At 40.5% G+C, this 18756-nt stretch overlaps 1 protein-coding gene across 25 annotated transcripts in view; it reads left to right on the plus strand.

The window, feature by feature from the left end:
• The first annotated feature begins 5307 nt into the window (after window positions 1–5307).
• Window positions 5308–18756, plus strand: part of LCORL (ligand dependent nuclear receptor corepressor like) — a 150065-nt gene continuing 136616 nt past the window's right edge. For 2 of the 25 annotated variants that reach the window (XM_070506143.1, XM_070506144.1), the window contains exon 1: window positions 5550–5873. In XM_070506143.1, coding sequence (XP_070362244.1) covers window positions 5717–5873 — 157 coding nt within the window. In that variant the 5' untranslated portion in view covers window positions 5550–5716. Of the gene's footprint in view, window positions 5874–6583; window positions 6912–18756 lie in introns of those variants that run through there. The other 23 variants (XR_011502300.1, XM_044767778.2, XM_070506151.1 and 20 more) reach the window with 21 other exon arrangements.

The following is an 18756-nucleotide window of genomic DNA, read 5'->3' on the forward strand; positions in this document are numbered from 1 at the left end:
CACGCTCACCCTAATTTTGGTATTGGTTATCCTGACGTTTAGGGCCTGAGTTTTCCTACTACAGTGAAAATTGTGTCCAACTATAAGATATACAATATGAAGATGGTAACAGGATGTAATAGTAATGTTTTTAAAATACCCAATGGTTGAACTAAACAAAGAACATAAAAAGCAAGAATCTGAGATACCACCGTAAGACCAGTGTCAGTGTTGGACCAACTCTCATGCCCATTTTTATGTACACTAAGGACAGTCTTGGAATAGGAAATTGGTAGAGATTACAGTTTAAGAAATGAAATACACCACCATTATATTTCTGCTTCTTCGATTTTTATTCACTCCTGTGAAATTTTATCTTTGTTCCCTAAAAAATGTATAGAAAAGATGATGATATATGTAAATACATCAAGAAGACTAAATCGTTCATCTACTTTAATATCCCTAATTATTTAACTGCAATATTGAAATTACATGCATCAGCATGCATATCTGAGGTGATGGTATCCTTTGAGTCCATACTCTCATAAGAAAAAGAATGCTCAGAAATCTTTGGCTCATAAACCTGGATAAATCTAAGATATGTGCATAAAACTTAGCATAATATGATTATGTGGCTGATTGAAAATTTTCTGGAAGGGGGTTATGTTCCATGTCCTAAATAATTGGTTGATCAAATTTGTCTTTGATTTTTAGATCTCTGGTCGCAATGCATTACCGTTCAGAACTAAAGGAAACATAGTAAAGTGTGATCTTTTTAAAGCAGCTAATAAAGTTTACTCAAAAAATGGCTTTTCAGCATTATGAATCATTTTATAGTTAATTAAGGCATCTAACAGCTATACCTAACAATTACAAATATCTACTTCATACAAAAGTGTTTACATTTCATTAAATTATAAAATGCATATTATTCTTGTGTTTCCTGTTGATAATTCATAATTGAATAGGTATTTTATAATCCTACTAGTATACAGGATTGTTTATTTTTGAGGCAAATTAAAAGACTAGCTTTCATTTTCTGTTAGTATCTCCAAAAACATGACTCTAGTCATACCCCTTTGTAATTTTATATTTCTCTACTATGGTAACATGAGCATTTCAAGCTACTCCAATTTATTTGTATGTTTATATCATATTCTCCTAAAATGTACCCCAGATAGGGAATTGACTGCCAAATGGTCATATAAATCAAGAAACTATTAATTTGCCCAGCAGTTTCTATTTATACTTGGTACTGTGTAAGAACTCAATAGATGTGCTTATCAGTTTTAGGTGGATAATAGTGAACTTGGCGCATATTTATAGTGGTTTGAATGAAGTAATGACCCACCTTTCTGATGTTCACACCCTTCTGATCCTTGCCATTTGTTAGTGTCCTCCCACTCAGACTTTGGGCTTCATCATATGATTTGCCTTGGCCAATGGGACAGTAACAAGCAAACAGAACGTAAGCAAAGGCTTGAAGAGCACTTGCACATTAGTGCTTACCCTCTTGTTGTGCTTGACATGCTGCCACTGTGTAAAGAAGCTCTAGCTAGCTTCTGGATCATGAGACACATGAGACACAGCACTCAATCATTCCCATTACCCCAGCAAACAGCGAGCCTAACTCCAGACGAGAGTGAACCCATCCTACATCATGGAGCTTCCAGCATTAGCAATCCCAGGCAGGATCAGCAGAGCCTTGCCAAATCACCAGAAGTGCCCATCTGACCTGTAGACTTTGCAGCAATAACAAATGGTTATTCTTTTAAGCCACTAAGTTATGGATTGGTTGGTTACACAGCAATAAATAAATGATACAATATGTATAGGAAATAGATAGCAGAACACAAACATCTTTCCAAAGAACATTAACATTTTCATAGCATGTATCTGTCATTATATTAAAATTCCTTAATGGGTAACTAGATTTTCAGTGTAGGAGACAATCTTGGATATGACCCTCTTTCTATCCTTGGCTTTATAAACATATCCTAACCATTTGTCAAGTCAATAAATAAATATTAGGCACCAACTAAGTGCCTGGAACAGCACTAGATGCTGAGAATACAAGGATGAATCAGCTAGACTCCTATCTCTATGTTCATTGAGCTTATGCTAAAGTCAAGTTATTGGATTAATATAATATAGTCTGTGATACTTGCCATGGAAAATTCTTTGCTCTTGTAAGTCAAGGTGAGTTCCAAAAATAACTTTATTTGTATATTTCATTATATCTGCCCATGATCTTCCCCTTCTAGAAATTCTAGAGATATAATATTCACTAGTTCTGCATTAATATTTCTATTCTCCCTTTTTTGGGGGAACATGGTACACTTTCCTATCTTCAGTAGACTGCAAAAGTGGCCACAAATTATTTCGTTTCCTCTGTCTACAGTCCTTTACAATGTGACTTGCAGCTCTTCCTTTTAAGAGGTAAAATCTACTTCCCCACATTGGTTTTGGGTTTGGCCATGTGACTTGCTTTAGCCATTGGAACTGGAGCAATTATGACCCAAGCTGAAGCTTAAGAGGTGCTTGTGCATTGGTGCTTGCTCTCTGTGGCTCTTGAGACCCTGTAACTGTCACCATGTGAACAAGCAAGAGCTAGAATTTTGATGGTGAACGACACCCAGCTTGATTGCTCTGTTGTCCCACTGACAGTCGGCTCACCCTCAGAAACAGAGCTGACTCTGACAGGCAACTAATCACAAACACCGGAGTGAGTCTAGCCCAAGCCAGTAGAACTATCCAGCTGAGCCTAACACAAGTTGCCATTCCACAGAATCATGAGCTAAACTAATAGTTGGTGTTTTAAGCTATTACATTTTGAGGTGGTTTGTTATGCCTGCAAAGCACTCTGATACATCACTCCTTTGAAGTTAGGCATGGCCATATGATTCACTCCACCTAAGAAAACATGTCACTTCTAGCAGAAGCCTTTAAGAGCTGGACAGTGATTTAACATCTTTTTCTTGTCCTGATGACTGGTGAGCTACCTGACAGTGAGGCTACGTAAACCCGGGTCCCTGAGTGGACATGGAACACTCTGCTTCACCCTCTCCACATCAACTTTTGGAGGATATGTAGTTTAAGTAAGAAATAAATCTTTGTATTAAACCACCAGGATTTTGGGTTTCTGTCACTGGAGCATAACCTAGCCCATTCTAACTAATGCAGAAATTGGTACCTAGAAGGACAGTTATGACAGAAAAACTAAAATATGTGGCTATGACTTAGAAGCTTGGCGGGGGGTAGCAAGGAAACTGTTGTTGGAGGCTGGAAAGTTGGCGATCCATGCTAGCTGTGGTAAAATATTTGCTAAAACTGTTCCTGTGTGTCTCCTGTTCTTCCCAAGTAAGAATGTTTACCATGGTTATTCTCTCCCTGTCTCACCACCATATGTTGAGTGTGTGTGTGTGTTTAAGTGGGGAGGACAGATATTTTGTCTTTTCAGGTCTCTATAACAAGAGCAGCTTTATTCTGTTCTGATAAGGGGAGTACCAAGCACCACCCAGAGATGCTAGACTTTGAGATTAATGCCATTACTGAACAGAACTTTTGGATTGTCTCACTTGTGATAGGAGTGAATGTATTTTGTAGTGTAAGGACTGTGAACTGTAAAGTGGTGACTAGAAGGATGGATTGCAGTAATCTTTGGTGCTGTTCACGGTAAACTCAGGTTATCTTCCTTATGGGCAAATAGTAGGATTATACTTCCTTGCTCCCTTGAAGATGGGGATGCCCATATGATTTCCTTTTGTCAATAAAATGTGAGTGGAATTGACTTGTATCACTTTCAGGAGGAACCAGCTTGCCATTCATCTTCCTTCTGCCTATCATGCAAGTGGGGAAGTTCCAGAGATTGGAGTGAGCCTCCCTAAGCCATTTGATTGCTTGATGAGAATGTGGAGTGAAGCTCCCTGCCTCCTCCTACCAGAGAAGAACATGCAGATAAGCAGGAAACAAAATTTTTTGTTGCTTTAAGCCACTAAAATTTTTGGATCTTTTGTTACTGCACCATAACCTAGCGCATCCTAACTAATGTAGATTCCTGGAAGCATGATCAGGAAAGCTACAAAGGCTAGTCATCTTAGCAATTATGACTGGAATCAGTAACTGAGACCATCCACTGAAAATTCGCAAACTACCTTCACTAGTGATTTCACTTTCTTCTCCAATTCTGACCATTCTAGAAAAGGTGACTATGAAATTTCAAATTTCTTTTTTTTTATTTGTGAAAATGTAAAACTACATCTTCACTATTGAGAGGTAACAACAAGCAACGAAAGACTTTCTCGTAGGGAAAAAAAAAAAAAAAGAAGGTGAATAAGGATAAGACACAAAGAGGGAGGGCGGAACTGAACTCAGAATTCATAGGAGTTTCCAAGAAGAATCAAAACGTATTTCTCACAGACTTGTGCATACATTTCCAGTAATACACAGTACTTCTCAGCAAACTTTTGAGTGTCTTAGCTTTGGTTGGGCCCTGTGCACATATACAGAAACAGACGCACAACTTCTCTGGTGCAAAAGTAAAAACGTCACTGGAGTTTATATCTAATGAACAGCTTTCTCTCTCTCTAAAGAAGAAATATTTTCTCTATCACAGCGTAGAATTCATTCCATAACATTTGTAAAGTGCTAAATCCAGTGCCACGCACTCTACTAGGGTCAGGAAAGTCCAAGATGTCACAGTACAGAAGTCACAATGGGTCGCTGTCCTCCAACAGTTTCCATTTTGCGAAGCATAAAGTTTCCCCTTTTAAAGTTTTCACCCAGCCACACCCAATCTCCCGTAAATAATTTCCGGTAAAAAGTCCCCGCATCTTTCCCCTAATCCTTACAAATATTCTCACTTTCCGAGATCTCTTCGCCCTGGAAACTGCAATCACTGCGGATCTCTCTCTGGATATTTGGCAGTTTATTTCAGATGCAGCCGAATGACCCGCTTGCTGTTTCCCTGCAGTGGCAAGATGACCGTGACCCCCAAAAGTTTCCAGCACTTAAAGCACACAGCGCAGCCTGAACCCGCAAGGGGCCGACAACTCTTGCGGCTTCCCCCGCCCTTCTATTGCGGAGCCTAGGAAAGCTAGGTCGGAACGCGGGCCACGCACACTCCTGGGCGCAGGGAATTGGAGGCTAAACCCACAGGCAGCGCTGCGCAGAGAAGTCAAAGGCCAGTCTGCAAGTCGAAGCGTCTGAGGAGCACTGAAGAGTGCCCATCCCTGCTATACTACAAGGACCGGCATGCACCGCGCCGCGGCGGCAAGTCCCACTTCGAGACCCCGACGCAACGAAGCCTGGGAAGTGAAGTCTCTGGGCGTCCCGAGTCGCGTCGCGAAGGCAGAAGGGAGGCGTTGCTAGTCCGCTCCATTAGCACGCCGGTTCCTGGCCGGGCTCCGAGCCTCTCGCTCCCGCTCTGGGTTTTCGCGGGCGGCGGGAGCAGTATGGCTCGCTTGAGTAAACTCCGGAGGGAGGGGGGAGAGGGGAGTGGATGGGGAGGCGGGGTCAGCGGAAGCGGCAGGTTGCTTCCTTCTCCTCTCGCTCCCTCCCCGCCTCTCCCTGAGGGAGCGGTGGGAGGGGGAGGGAAGGGCAGAGGGAAGGTAGTGACACGTGTCAATCAACCCCCCTCCGGGGGGCGCGCGCTCCGGGGCTCGCGCCGAGGGCTCGCTCCCCTGCCTCGTGCCTGCGCCGCTCGTATGTAAATGAGGGCGCGTGACGCGGGACGCAGATGGACAAGGGAAGAGAGAGAATGGCCGCTGCCGCCGCCGCTGCTGCCGCCGCCGCTGCCGCCGCCGCTCAGTGCCGGAGCCCTCGGTGCGCGGCGGAGAGGAGAGGATTCCGGCGGGAACTCGACTCTTGGCGCCACCGTCTCATGCACTGTGTAGGTAAGAGAGACACGGGCCGGGGCCCCGGCTCGGCGCAGCGCCGGCTGCCGCAGCCCGAGGAGTTTGGGGCTGAGAGGTTTAGTTGAATCTCCCGTTCGGGTCAGTTCAATGGGCGAGCGAGATGGGAGCGGCGGCGGCGCGGCGGCTCCGGCGCTCGCCTTTTGTCTGGGGGCTCCTCGCCGGCGCAGTCCGCGCTCCTTCCCCTCCTCAGCTCCCGGGCTCCCGGGGAACTGTTAGTTCGGACCCGCTTGCCGAGCCCCCGGGGAAACCGCTCGCTCGCGCGCTCCCCGAAACTCCTCGGCGCCCCTCGCCGCCCGCCGTCCACTCTGTCAGGAGGGAGGAAGCGGCCCGGCGGGTCGGCGCCCGAGCGGAGGGGCGCCGGCGGGCAGGGCCGGCGGGAGGAAGGCGGGCTGGTCCGCGCCCCCGCCGGGCGCACACACACCCCCTTCTCGCTGCCGGGGGCCGGGCCGGCCGACGCGGCGGAGTTCTCGGGGACCCGGGCCCGGGCGACCCCCCGGGCGCTCGCGGGCGGGGGCCGCGGGTGAGCCTGCGGGGGGCGAGGGGCGGCGGGGGCGTCGCCCGAGGGGCGGGGGCGCCCAACTCTGCCCTCTCGCGCTCGGCGGCGGCGCTGTGTGTACCTCTTTAAGAGGGAGCCGCTTGAGCGCTGACGGTTGGGATTTGAAGTTCTTCCTCCCTCTTTGGAAGTCTGGACGGATGGGGGGGGTGTTGCCATGGCGACGGCACCCTCCCCCCCCGTCTCCTTGCGGACGCCCCGACGACTCTGGTCCTCTTTTACTGTCATGTGATGGACCCTTCCCAGCGCACACATGCACATCGTCCTCCCCACCTCCCATCCCGCTCTCCTGCCATTCCGTCTTCCCCGTTGGTCAGGTCCGAATTATCTTGCTTCAAACTTCTGGGCTCGGGGCTGTCATTCTGCGCGTTGCTCCGGGTGGCAGGAGTGGTGGGAACTCCCCACCTTGCCGCCGTCGCTTTTTTGTCTGAGTGAGACGTGCGCGTGGAGCTGTTATCCAGCAGGTTGGTTTAGTGGCACCGGAGGGAAAACGCGGGTTCTGGGATGGGGTGTGTTGTGCCTGTTTGTTTTGGAAGGGGGTTATGGGTAGGAGAGTAGGGGAAGAGGTAGAAAGGAAGGTTGCATTGTCTAAGGAGTGGATAAGTGGCACAGCTTGCTCAACTGGCGATTAAATCTTGGCGTTTGGAGTCGAGGAGTAACCTTAGTGCCTTAAGAAAACAACTCTTACCTTGTTTCCATCTGTTCTTGCGCCACCTCGCGCCCCTTCCCCCCGCCCCCAGATTTGTTTGGTTAGCGCCGTAAGATCTTTATTGTTTTTCACTAGTGAAAAGGAGATCGTAGTAGGATAAACTAGTACAACTTCAGCTCAGAGATGTGCACTGCGGAATACGATGGATATAGGAAAACGTACGAGAAGGAAGATTGCTCTGATTAGGGGCATCTAAGTTATATTTAAGCATTTTTCTGTTTTACCCTTAAAAAATATGTTTTGGTTTTGTCTAGGGAAACTTCCTGGGAAACAGCTCTAGTCAAGTATTAATGAGTGATTTTAGTTCTTTAAAAAAGTGTAAAAAAGCCTTACGGTATTCTTCATATAAAATTTTAAGCTGTGTTGCTAGTGTTTCCTGAATACAAAATGGACCCGTTTTTATAATTGCTTATGTAAAGATCTCTTCCACTGACAACCTGTTTAGAAATTGTTGATTTCATTCAGTTAGAATCAGGCAGGAGGACAGCATTGTAACGCTGATTCGCAATATTACTGTTAAGTTTTGCCGAGGCACAAAATGATTTGACGGTTTCTTTGGTCAGTGTTTATGTTTTAGAATATTTGGGCTTCTTTTTTTCTCATCTTCTTGCTTATTTAGATACATTAAATATGGCTCTGTATCACAAAAATATATGTGCTTTTCAAAAATAGATTTTAAAGACAAAATTAATTGGATTTGATGGAAAAAGGGAATTAGAATATCTTTCTGCCGTTCCTACTTGTATACTCAGGTAGGATCGGGAGACGTTGAAAATTGAATAAATACTGTGTGTCTAATATGCAATCTCTACATTATGTTTTAAATATATAATTATACTGTATTTGAAAGGGAATTTTTTTCCTGGGCTCTAACTGTATTTAAGAATTGTTTCCCACAGTCCCAGTCCTAGTCAAGAGTCCTAGTAAGACCCATCTCATATTTTGTTTTTGTCATTGTTATTTTTAAATAAACAATAAAACTCTTTAAACAGGATATACACTTGTTGATTGGCTTTTTCCAGTATCCTGTATGTGAAGCACCTTCAGTGTGAATTGGGATTAAATGTAGTTTGTGGTAGTTTGTGTAGTTAGTATGTAAAATGTAGTTTGTGAAGTTGCCTTTTGTGGTTAATGTGCTTACACTCAATACTTTACTTTGTAAACATATTTACAAAAAAGCCATGTTCTTTTTTCTTTGCATGAATGCATGTGTGTGAATATATATGTGTATATATATTTCTGTATTGCTTATTGCTTGAAATCATTTTTGTGAAATACTATGCTTTCTATCTTTGAGGAAGAAAGTGATCCAAAAGTCTTATTTAAAAATGAGATATGGAAATTGTAAGCAATGTCTCAGGGTCATACAGCAAATTGGTACTGAGCCAGTAGAGAAGTTTTAAATCTCAGTTCTTAGCCTAAGTCTTTAAAGTAATCTGATTCATTTTTTTATTACTCATATATAATACTCTAATTTTATGGGGAAAAAAGTTGATTTTAGTTGTCGTGACTGCTGGTAGTTAGCTAAGATTTTTAACTCTTGATATGAAAAATGATGTTTACCTTTCTCTATTTGTGGAACTCATCTCTTTAGATTAGATTTGTGACTACTCTGTGATTTATTTTTGGTTTTCCTTTTTAATAATTTAATTGAAGAGTTGTCCTATAAGCTCTGTGTCCCAATTAATAGCTTTATTTACAATGTGGTGCTTTTTATAATTTGATTTTTTTAATAATCATTCTCTACTATCCTATAATTTTGAGTATGCTCATCTAACAAATGTTTGAGTGTTTATTGGATATTGTAAATAGTATCCTAGTACTCAGTATGATATTGAACAAAACACATATAGTCCTGATCTTATGGAATATATAATACAATTAGTATCTGATAAGTCATAAAATTTAAAACAAAGTATAGGATAAAAGAAATGCATTAGTATATTTTTAAACATTATCAAGTCTTGTACGGTCTATTAGGATATTTGATCTCAGAGATAGGCCACGTTTTTTGAAGAATAGTGCAAGGACTTCCTGTATACGCTTACCCATATTCACCAGTTGTATTAAATTTTCCTCATTTGCTTTATCGTTCTTGCCTTATATCCATCTGTGTGTGAGTGTGTGTGTGTGTATGTTTTATTTCTGAACTGTTTGAGTGTGACTTGGAGACATCATACCTCTTTACTTCTAAATCCTTCAGTGTATATTTCATAAAACCAAGGACATGGTCTTACCTAACCACAGTGTAATTATTAAAAGCAGGAGATTTAATATTGACGTAATATTATTATCTAATTTATAATCTATATTCAAATTTTGTCTGTAAGCTTTCCCCCTGCCCCAGGCCGGGATCATGCATTGTATTTGGTCGTCATATCTGTTTAGTGTCTTTTTAATCTAGAACACTTCTTCACCCTTTCTTGTATTTCTTGACCTTGACATTTTTGAAAAGTACAGGACAGTTATTTTGTAGACTGTCCCTCCATTTGAATTTGCCTGTTGTTTTCTCATGATTAGATTGGTTATGCATTTTTGGCAGGAATACCTCTGAAGAGATCTTCTGTTCTTCTTAGTATGTCATATCTTGAGGTTCGTGATGTTGGTTTATTCCAATGTTGGTGATGTTAGCTTTGAAAATATGGTTAAAGTGATATTCTCCTTATTTCTCCCTGACGGTTATTATTTATCCTTTTGTAATTAATGTGTAATTTATGGGAGGATACTTTGAGGAACAGGATATTTACATAGTCTCATCAAAATTTCACTCACAAGTCTTAACATCCATTTGTGATTCTCTAACTTCATTGTTCCCTCTATAATTAGTAGTTGGTATTCTGTCATAAAGCACTCTTTCCCATCTCCCCATTATTTATTTATTTATTCAGTTATTTCTATCAGTATGAACTGATGGATTCTTATTTTGTTCAATGGTTAAATCCATTACTATCATTATTTTGATTCCCAAATTGTCCCAGGTTTGGTCAATGGGATCCTCATCAAGCTAGTTCCAGTGTTTTTTGACAAATCACACCTCTCCTCAAACTCTCCCACCCCATGATATTTTGAGCACTTCCTTCCTGCCAGATATTCCAGGTTCATCTTGTACTTTACTTGTCCCAGCCCTGACATCAGCCATCCCTCCAAGGAGCCCTTCGTTCTTTTTAGTGGAGAATAAATTTAGGTACCAAAATCTGAACACTAGGTTTCACTATTGTTCTTAAACCCTATTTTTCTGATACAGAAGCTAATAGTTAACTGATTCACTTAAGGTTGCAACAGTAAAACAGAATGGTGAAGATTTGATTAGAATCTTTCTATAAACTTTCCTACATACTTGTCCAGTGGAAATATAATGGGAGCCGAATATGTAATTTAAAATTTTCTAATAAGCACATTTTATTTAGCCTAATATATTTAAAATATTTTAACATTAATCCATATAAAATTATTAGGTTTACATTCTTTTTTTAATATTAAGTCTTTGAAATCAGGTATTTCACATATATATGCACATCTCAATTTGGACTAGCCACATTTCGGGTGCCTGTAATAGCTACATGTGGCTACCGCGTTGGACAGCACAGTTCTGTAGTGTTCTGGCTCCAGCCAACTCTTCATAACCATGGTGCCACTTATTTCAAATGTGTTGATAATAAACTATGTTTCCCCAAATCTTTTATTTGGATAGAATAATACAGCAAATAAGAATATAGGCTCTGAAGCTAGACTGCCTGCATTTGAATCTTAGCATTACCACTTACTAGTGTGGACAAGTTACTTAACCTCTCTGTACTTCAGTTTCCTATCTGTAAATTGGAGATAATAAGGTAGTTTGAGAATTAATTGTGTTGATATGTTAATATGTGTCTGCCATATAGAAAGCATTCCATAAATGTTAGCCATGATTGATATACATAGATTATTAGAAGCTTTGAGCTTTACGTTTTTGCCAGTATATTCCTTCTTGTAGTAATGCTGATGAATAATAGAGACATCATGAGATGTTAGACAAAAGATTAAGGACTTGAATGGTCTGTATTCTAGGGAATGAATTCATAGAGATTTAAAATCACGATATTTCACTTAGCCTAATCCTGGCGTTTTATACATGAGGAGATCAAAAGACATTTGATGCCTTCCTAACAGTCTGAGGAATCTTTTGGCTTTGTAGTAACTGAATACAAGAAATTAATTTAAATTCAATTTTAAAAATATGTATCATACTAGATCATCTTGAAGCTACTCTTTGTTGGTACCTACTCTCTCTTTTACTCTTCCTGGTTATCATGTCTCTGTCTTAGAGCTCTGCACTCTGCAGGTGTTTGTAAAGTGGACTTTCTTCCAAACTACCTGCCCTGTTTATAATGAGCAGTATCAGTGTCAGAGGATCTTCTCTTTCTCTATTTTTAACCTCTGAGGAAGTTATTGGAGCACTTCATAGAGCTCTAACACTTAGAGATGGGATAGTCCAGGTAAATAAAATTCTAGGTAATCAACTTGACACTTCTTTCTGGTTGCTTCTTCCCTCCTGCTCTTCTATCTTTCCACTAACTTCTGCCTCATCTTGTTACTATTGCCAGGTAAGTCCCAGATGAGTAGGTTTACTTAGAAATGTGGATTTGATGAGGCCTTGTATGGATGGGTCAACTACCCCCAAACCTTGGCTGTACAACTACTTTTTCAAGCACTAGCAAATTCTTTATCCGTTTAAAAAGATGTCAGCTGTGGCACTACCTAATAACATGTGTCAGGCAAATAGAATCTATGATGATAATGAGTAGCTGGGTGGTTAAGACATGTGTCCAGATTTCTCTGTAAAACAGGCATATTGATGAGTTTTGCATGTAAAATTTGAAATTCTTTGTACTCCAGGATTATTTTATACTTGGAAGAGTAAAATTCTGCCATTCTTGGGACTAAGCAGTGGGCGAATTTTGTATTTTTGCAGATGTTAGATATGGCTACAGGCTGGTCTGAGGATATCATAGTTGTCTTTCTAGATGGTGCCGTCTTTTTGTTCCATGCTACTTCCTTTGGCTGGCTGTGTGTGTGCACCCTCCCTGCATGGCTGTGCACAGTGATAAGTTGCTGTAATGTGTGCCTCATGTTCCCCTGACTTGTCTGACTTAGTTCTAATCCTAGTCTTCAGTTCTTCTATCACAGTGCAGTCCTGAGAGGAGCAACAAAGCCATGTAGATTTTTGGATATGCAATTTTTTCTTGCTTATCAGTAAATCCAGGCTTTCAGTTATAATATCTTAGATTTTTTGTGTGTGGAGTTCCTTTTTCTTTTTTGATAGTATTCCTTGGAACTTTTTGGTATATACGGCCAGCATTCATGGGTAATGGATAACAGTTGGTTAGAGCACCAAGTTCATAGGTTCAGCATTTGGGGGACCTGTGTAATGTTAGAGTCCATACCTAGGGGCTGAATCTATCATGAAGTAGTAATTCTTTCAAAAGTTTCTATTCACCACAGAATGTAGATTAGAGAATGTGAATAGGTCCAGACCAAGCTACTGCCACCACAGGGAAACAAATTAAGGTAACAGATAATGCTATATTTGTATTTGAAGAATGACACTTTGTTCTTAATTATAGTTAAATAAAAATTTTGTTTTGAGAGTTTTTGTGTTTGCTACAAAACAAAACTTACAATGAGGAATCACTTTTCTGTATCTCATATCCTTTCTTTTCATATAGTTTCCCCATAATTGGCAATAATCTTATCTTGCTTACTTATATTTGCTTCTTGTTTTTCTTTTTTCTTTACCTTAATCTGTTGCCAAGTTATTACTTTTCTTTTTTTTTTTTGTTTACAATATCTCATGGATTCAGTTTTTCTGGTGGAGTAATTGGACAGATAACTGATAAGATTCTGGTTTATATCAGTATCTCCATTGCTGGTTTTACTGTCATTCAGTCTAACTTGTAACCCACATTAAATCATGGTTTGCAGTAGCTGCTTTGATTTTGTAGTTTACAAAGCAATAGTATCTCCCATTTGTCTTTTTTCATCAAGTAAGAGCTCCTAACCATATTCAGTTAATCATAGTCTCCCAGACTGCTTCGTCCCTGTTTGTCTATTTTCTTCTTCAGACAGCCCAATCATTTTCATCTGCTTTTATTTCTCTTTTGTGCGCATTGCTTCAAATTCTTGAGTATCTTGTTAGTCATATCTTCTGCCCTGCATCTTCAGTCACCTTTAAAATTCAGTTGCAACCTACAGTCTTTTCTAAAGTATTTATTGAAAAACAAGTTTGACTTTTCTCCATTAATTCACATTGGCCAATTCTTTTCTGATGGGTACGTGAAGGTGTATATGTAGGAAGTAACTCTGTCTAGTAGTCTTCATATTTAAATAGTAAACCATTTAGGGACAAGGGACTAAGTCTTCACAAAGGGTAGAAAGGACTAAGAATTGAACACAGTTCTGTTCTTAGCCTCTATCATTGTAACCTTCGTCATAAGTCATTTCACCTTTCACAGATGCAAATCTGTCAGACTAGGGTAATATCTGTCCTCAATTGCTCACTACTTTTTGTTTTATGAAAGGTGCTAATACTTATATAGTAATGGCTTCTGTGATAAAGATATAAATTAGGGAATTACCAGCATAAAGATGATATTTAAATCCATGGAAATGAATGAGATCAGCTAGGGGTGAGGGATAGTATAACTAGAGAGGAATAGACTACTCAGAACCATGCCTTAAGGAATCTTAACATCCCTTGGGTAGATTGTATTGAAGAACTTGGCTTAGAACTGAGGCCAAATTAGACATCTGACTTTTTACTCCCTATCTCCCTGAATTGAACTTAGCAACCTATCAAAGACAGAGCACTTGGAACTGCAGACCTCCTCTTTTAAGATACAGGGAAGCTCTACTCCAGTGACTTTACCATGCCATTCGCTTATTGGTAGGTATGACCATCTAGGCAGAGTGAGCAAGAGGCTAGGCCATGCATGAAAAACGACCTTTAAAACATTAATCCGTCCCACTAGGAACAACTATCAGGATGTCGCCAATATTAGTCATTCCTCTTTCCTTTGGGAAGACTGAATAAGGGGTAGAGAAAAAGGCATAAACTTCTTGCAGAATACTTCCCCCAAGAAGGTGAAAAGTGTTGGGAGAGGTAGGATCGGTAGGTTGGGTAAAAAATTTTATTGTCCACACTAGGAATGAATTTAGACTTTGCCTTTAAAGAGCTCACAATTATCAGGGATGTAAGTATTAGAGTTGATATAATATAGTGGAAAGACAGATGAGGGAACAATTGATTTTGATTTGAAGGATCTGAAGTGACTAGGGCTTCAAAGGATTGAGTGAAAGCAGGGGTTGGCAAACTTTTTTTGTAAAGGGCTGGATGGTAAATACCTTAGGCTTTGCGGGCCGTATGGTCTCTGTTGCAGCTACTCAACTCTGCTGTTGTACTGCAAAAGCAGTATATAAATGAATAAGTATAACTGTGTTCCAATAAAAAATTATTCATAAAAATAGGCAGATTTGGCCTACAGGCTGAGTTTGCTGATCCCAGAGTTAAATGATCAGCAGGAGAGTAGGGTGGAGGGAATAGGCAGAGGAATAGTATAAAAACAAAGATGTAGAGTCTAAATAATGAGATATTCAGCGCTCTTGTGTCATTGGAGTATAGGGTGATAGTAGAAAAATGGGACTGGAAGTATAAATTATGGCCTCTATAAGGAGGAAATTATGAGCCTTTGAAGTTTTTTTTTTTTTAATATGTAATAAGCATGACCAGATAAGTCAGCTTATTTTCATTTTGTTTTTTTTTTTTTTAAAAAGATTTTATTTTTTTTTGCTTTGTCTCCCCAAAGCCCCCTGGTACATAGTTGTATATTCTTGGTTGTGGGTCCTCCTGGTTGTGGCATGTGGGACGCTGCCTCAGCGTGGCTCAGCGTGGCTTGATGAGCAGTGCCATGTCCACGCCCAGGATTCAAACCAACGAAACACTGGGCTGCCTGCAGTGGAGCGCGCAAACTTAACCACTCGGCCATGGGGCCAGCCCCAGCTTATTTTCATTTTGAACATTTGCTGTTGGTTCCAGTTTGAGGGTTTTTTTTGTTTGTAATAGTTTTAAGAAGCTCAAGTTGAAGCAGCCCTTTTAAGTAAAAACTGGGAAAATGAGCAGTCTCCACTTTAATATATTAATTAAGATGTTGGATTGCTGAAGTGCTCTCAAATGGCACCCTCCTTTTCTGCTTGTGCTCTGAACAACTTGAAAAATAAAACAAGGACAAAAATGGAAGCCAGAATATCACTTCTATTACAGACAGAGGCCAGGTTAGAGGAGTAACTTGGTGGGAGAGTCAGGTGATCTGGCATAAGCTAATTTATTGACCCAGTCATAGACATACTAGGGCAGCAGAGCAGAATATGAGCCCTCTGAAGGTATGTTCTCCTAAGAGCTCGCTCCCAAGGGGAAAAGGAGCAGAACTGAGCTCTTGTCTACTCAGTTCTTTCCAGAATCACCAATCAGATCAGTCACTTCACTTTCCGAGGGGTGAAGACAGGCTCAGATTGTGCTTATGAAACATTCTTCCTCGTAGAAAGAAGGAGCAAGGAAAAGATGTCACTCCTCTAACAATCGAGGCTAATTTTTGCAGAGTTGTATCTGAGGATAAGTGTACAGGAAACAATACAATTGTTATACTGAAAACAAGTCAAACAAACATATTCTGGATATTTTAAAAAAATATTTAATTCTAGTGTTTGAAACAGCCATTCTTGAACTGTCAAAATGGTAGTTTTTTTTTTTTAATGAACTAGATTTTCTATAGGTCTATGTAAGATACTTAAATAAAATGCATGTTTAGCTAGAAAAGAAAGATGAGACTTCCTTCTTTATCTGTTTTCAGTTGACTTTTTAAATTTAGAAGAAATTAGTATTGAGGCTGGACTGGTGGCATAGTGGTTAAGTTCACTCACTGCACTTTGGCGGCCTGGGGTTTGCTGGTTCAGATCCCAGGTGCAGACCTACACAGCGCTCATCAAACCATGCTGTGACAGAGTCCCATATACAAAATAGAGGAAGATTGGCACAGATGTTAGTTCAGGGTCAATCTTCCTCAAGCAAAAAGAGGAAGATTGGCAGCAGACATTAGCTCAGGGCTAATCTTCCTCACAAAAAAAGAAAAAGAAGTTAGTATCAAACAGCAGAGCACTGTTTCTTTAAGTGGAAAAAAGTAGATACTTTGACAAATAGATTATCCTTTTAATTAGCTCTGACTATGGATGCTTATGCAGTTTATTCGTTGGTTTCTCTTTCTTTAAAATGTCATCAGTTGTTCTTCTTTGTCCTTTTCCTCTTCCCTTTTTAAACAATTCAGTTCTAAAACCATCAGGTGGGACCAAACAAGGGTAAATGTCCACACTGGATGGCTTTTGTGGGAGGGGGAGCCATGTTCTCTTGGAGGAGTCGGATGTCACAGCCTGACAGAGGTGAGGAGGGTCCCCATGTGGGTTGATGGAGTTTTGAGGAGTGAAGAGCAATCTACATAGGAGGGCACGCTGATGCAAGGTGTTGGAGCCCGAGCAAGGTCAGTACGTAATCTGTGAAGAGCGTGAGGAGGGCATCTACTTGGAGGTGGGGTGGGAGTGGGGTGGAGGTAGAAAGACATCCGAATGAATGGGTAGCCTGGTCTGGGTGTATTGAGGTTCAGGTGGGGTGAGGATAGAGTCTCTGCATGGAGGCATCCCTCTGTAAGATGTCAGAGCTTGAGGGTGGCCCATCCTACTGGAGAATCAGCTCAATATGGGGTGTTAGAGCCTGAGCAAGATGAGGATGATATTCTGGGATATTCTTGTAGAAGGGGTGCCAGGCCTGAGGAATAGGAGCCTGAACAGGGAATAGAGGCCTGAACCTGAGGAGGTTATACACATGGAGAAGGCATTGGGGGTGTAGGGGCAAAGGGGGGTGAGGACAGCATCCATGTGGGGAATGGGAAGCAGCCACAAAGGGAGATTGGTTACATACAGGGAGATTGGTCAAATAAGTAAATATTAAGGATAATAGGAGCCAGGCCTCTCACTGTCTGAGAAGGAAGTTACAGGTATGGCCCTGGAGAAAACTAGAATGCTCTCTGTAGTGTTGCATTGGAAATGAGATATTGGTGGGAACTCATGGTTTTCATTCTATATAGATATAGAAATATAGAAGAAAATGTGTGTGTGTATATACATACACACACATGCCCTATACTGTTTACTTAGAAGGGGCCTAGGAGCAGTGACACCCCAATAGCAGTGAGCATAATGTATCACTGTTAATTTCCTAATTTTAATGGTTGTATTTGTAAGAGAATGCTTTTGTAGCAAATACTTATTAGAGAATTCAAGGGCGATGGGACATCCTACAGACCGTTTACTCTTAAATGGTTGGAACAGTAAGTTTGTACCATACTTAAAGCATTTTCTGTAAATTTAAGATGGTTACAAAGTAAAAGTAAATATTTAAAAGCAATGTCATTGTTCTAAATATTACATTCTCTTGAATTAATCACTTTCAGCCCTTAAAACTGCATAGATAGTAATATATAATTGTCTTACAGATTTTTCAACACTAAGAATTGCCCTTTGAAATAATGATAGCTAATTCTACTGAGTGCTTACTACATGTCAAACACTATGCTAATCTTTTATGTGTATTAGTCACATTTAATTTTTGCATGTGAAATGGTACAATTTTTATCTTTATTTTACAGATGAGGAAACTTATTTTCCATCTAGGAAATATGAAGATAGAATTCACATCCAGGTCTATATTACTCTCTTGCTCAAACCTGGTTAAAAGATGAGCAAGTCTGATCCTTCCTGGTCAGATAGTTGCGTCTAAAACTTTAGTAGGGTAGTTCTCTGTTTTATTTCAGAACCTTGAATTTCAGGAGTAGGGAAAAGTATTCTGGGTTTGGATCTCCTTGGCCTTTTGTCCCAGGCCCAGAATAAGAGGGAACAGGGGCTTCTGTGTTTGAATGCAAATATCAGAGTCAAGAGTTTCCTTGAGATGGTTAATCAGGGGAAAATATCCCCAAATTTCTTTCTTGGTCTTATAATTGGGAATGGGCATGGGAAGAGCATAGTTAGTGGGGCAAGGATTTTCCCTAGTATAGATTGTCAATGTTAAGTTTTAGTCTGGATATAAGGTTACCTTCTATCCCAATTCCAAGAGTGATGGCCATCATATTTCCATCTCTTTTGAACTTTTCCTAAGAATGGTAAATGATCAAATAGAAAATTAGTAATGACAATTTATTCTTTCATTTTTAACTGTCCTTTGCGTTTGTTCCTCTATACACATTTAGAGTAAAAGAAAATAGTGCCATAGTAAAATTTATATATTTTTTTACACCCTAATATTATGGCATCCGATTAATCATTACCTGTTTTTTATCCTTTGTGTTATTACTTCATCTTTTAATATTTCCATTCTGGCATAGGTATAACTCATAAATGGGGTAGAATTTCCCTAAGAGTACATATTGACTTACTTAGGTAACTTACCTTACTAAGTTACCTTACTTAACTAACTTATCTTCACTCTTCTCATCAATCTGAAACCAAGGATCCTTTCATTCTCT

Source organism: Equus asinus, chromosome 3 (genome assembly GCF_041296235.1).
Source record: "Equus asinus isolate D_3611 breed Donkey chromosome 3, EquAss-T2T_v2, whole genome shotgun sequence".
Classification (NCBI taxonomy): Eukaryota; Metazoa; Chordata; class Mammalia; order Perissodactyla; family Equidae; genus Equus; species Equus asinus.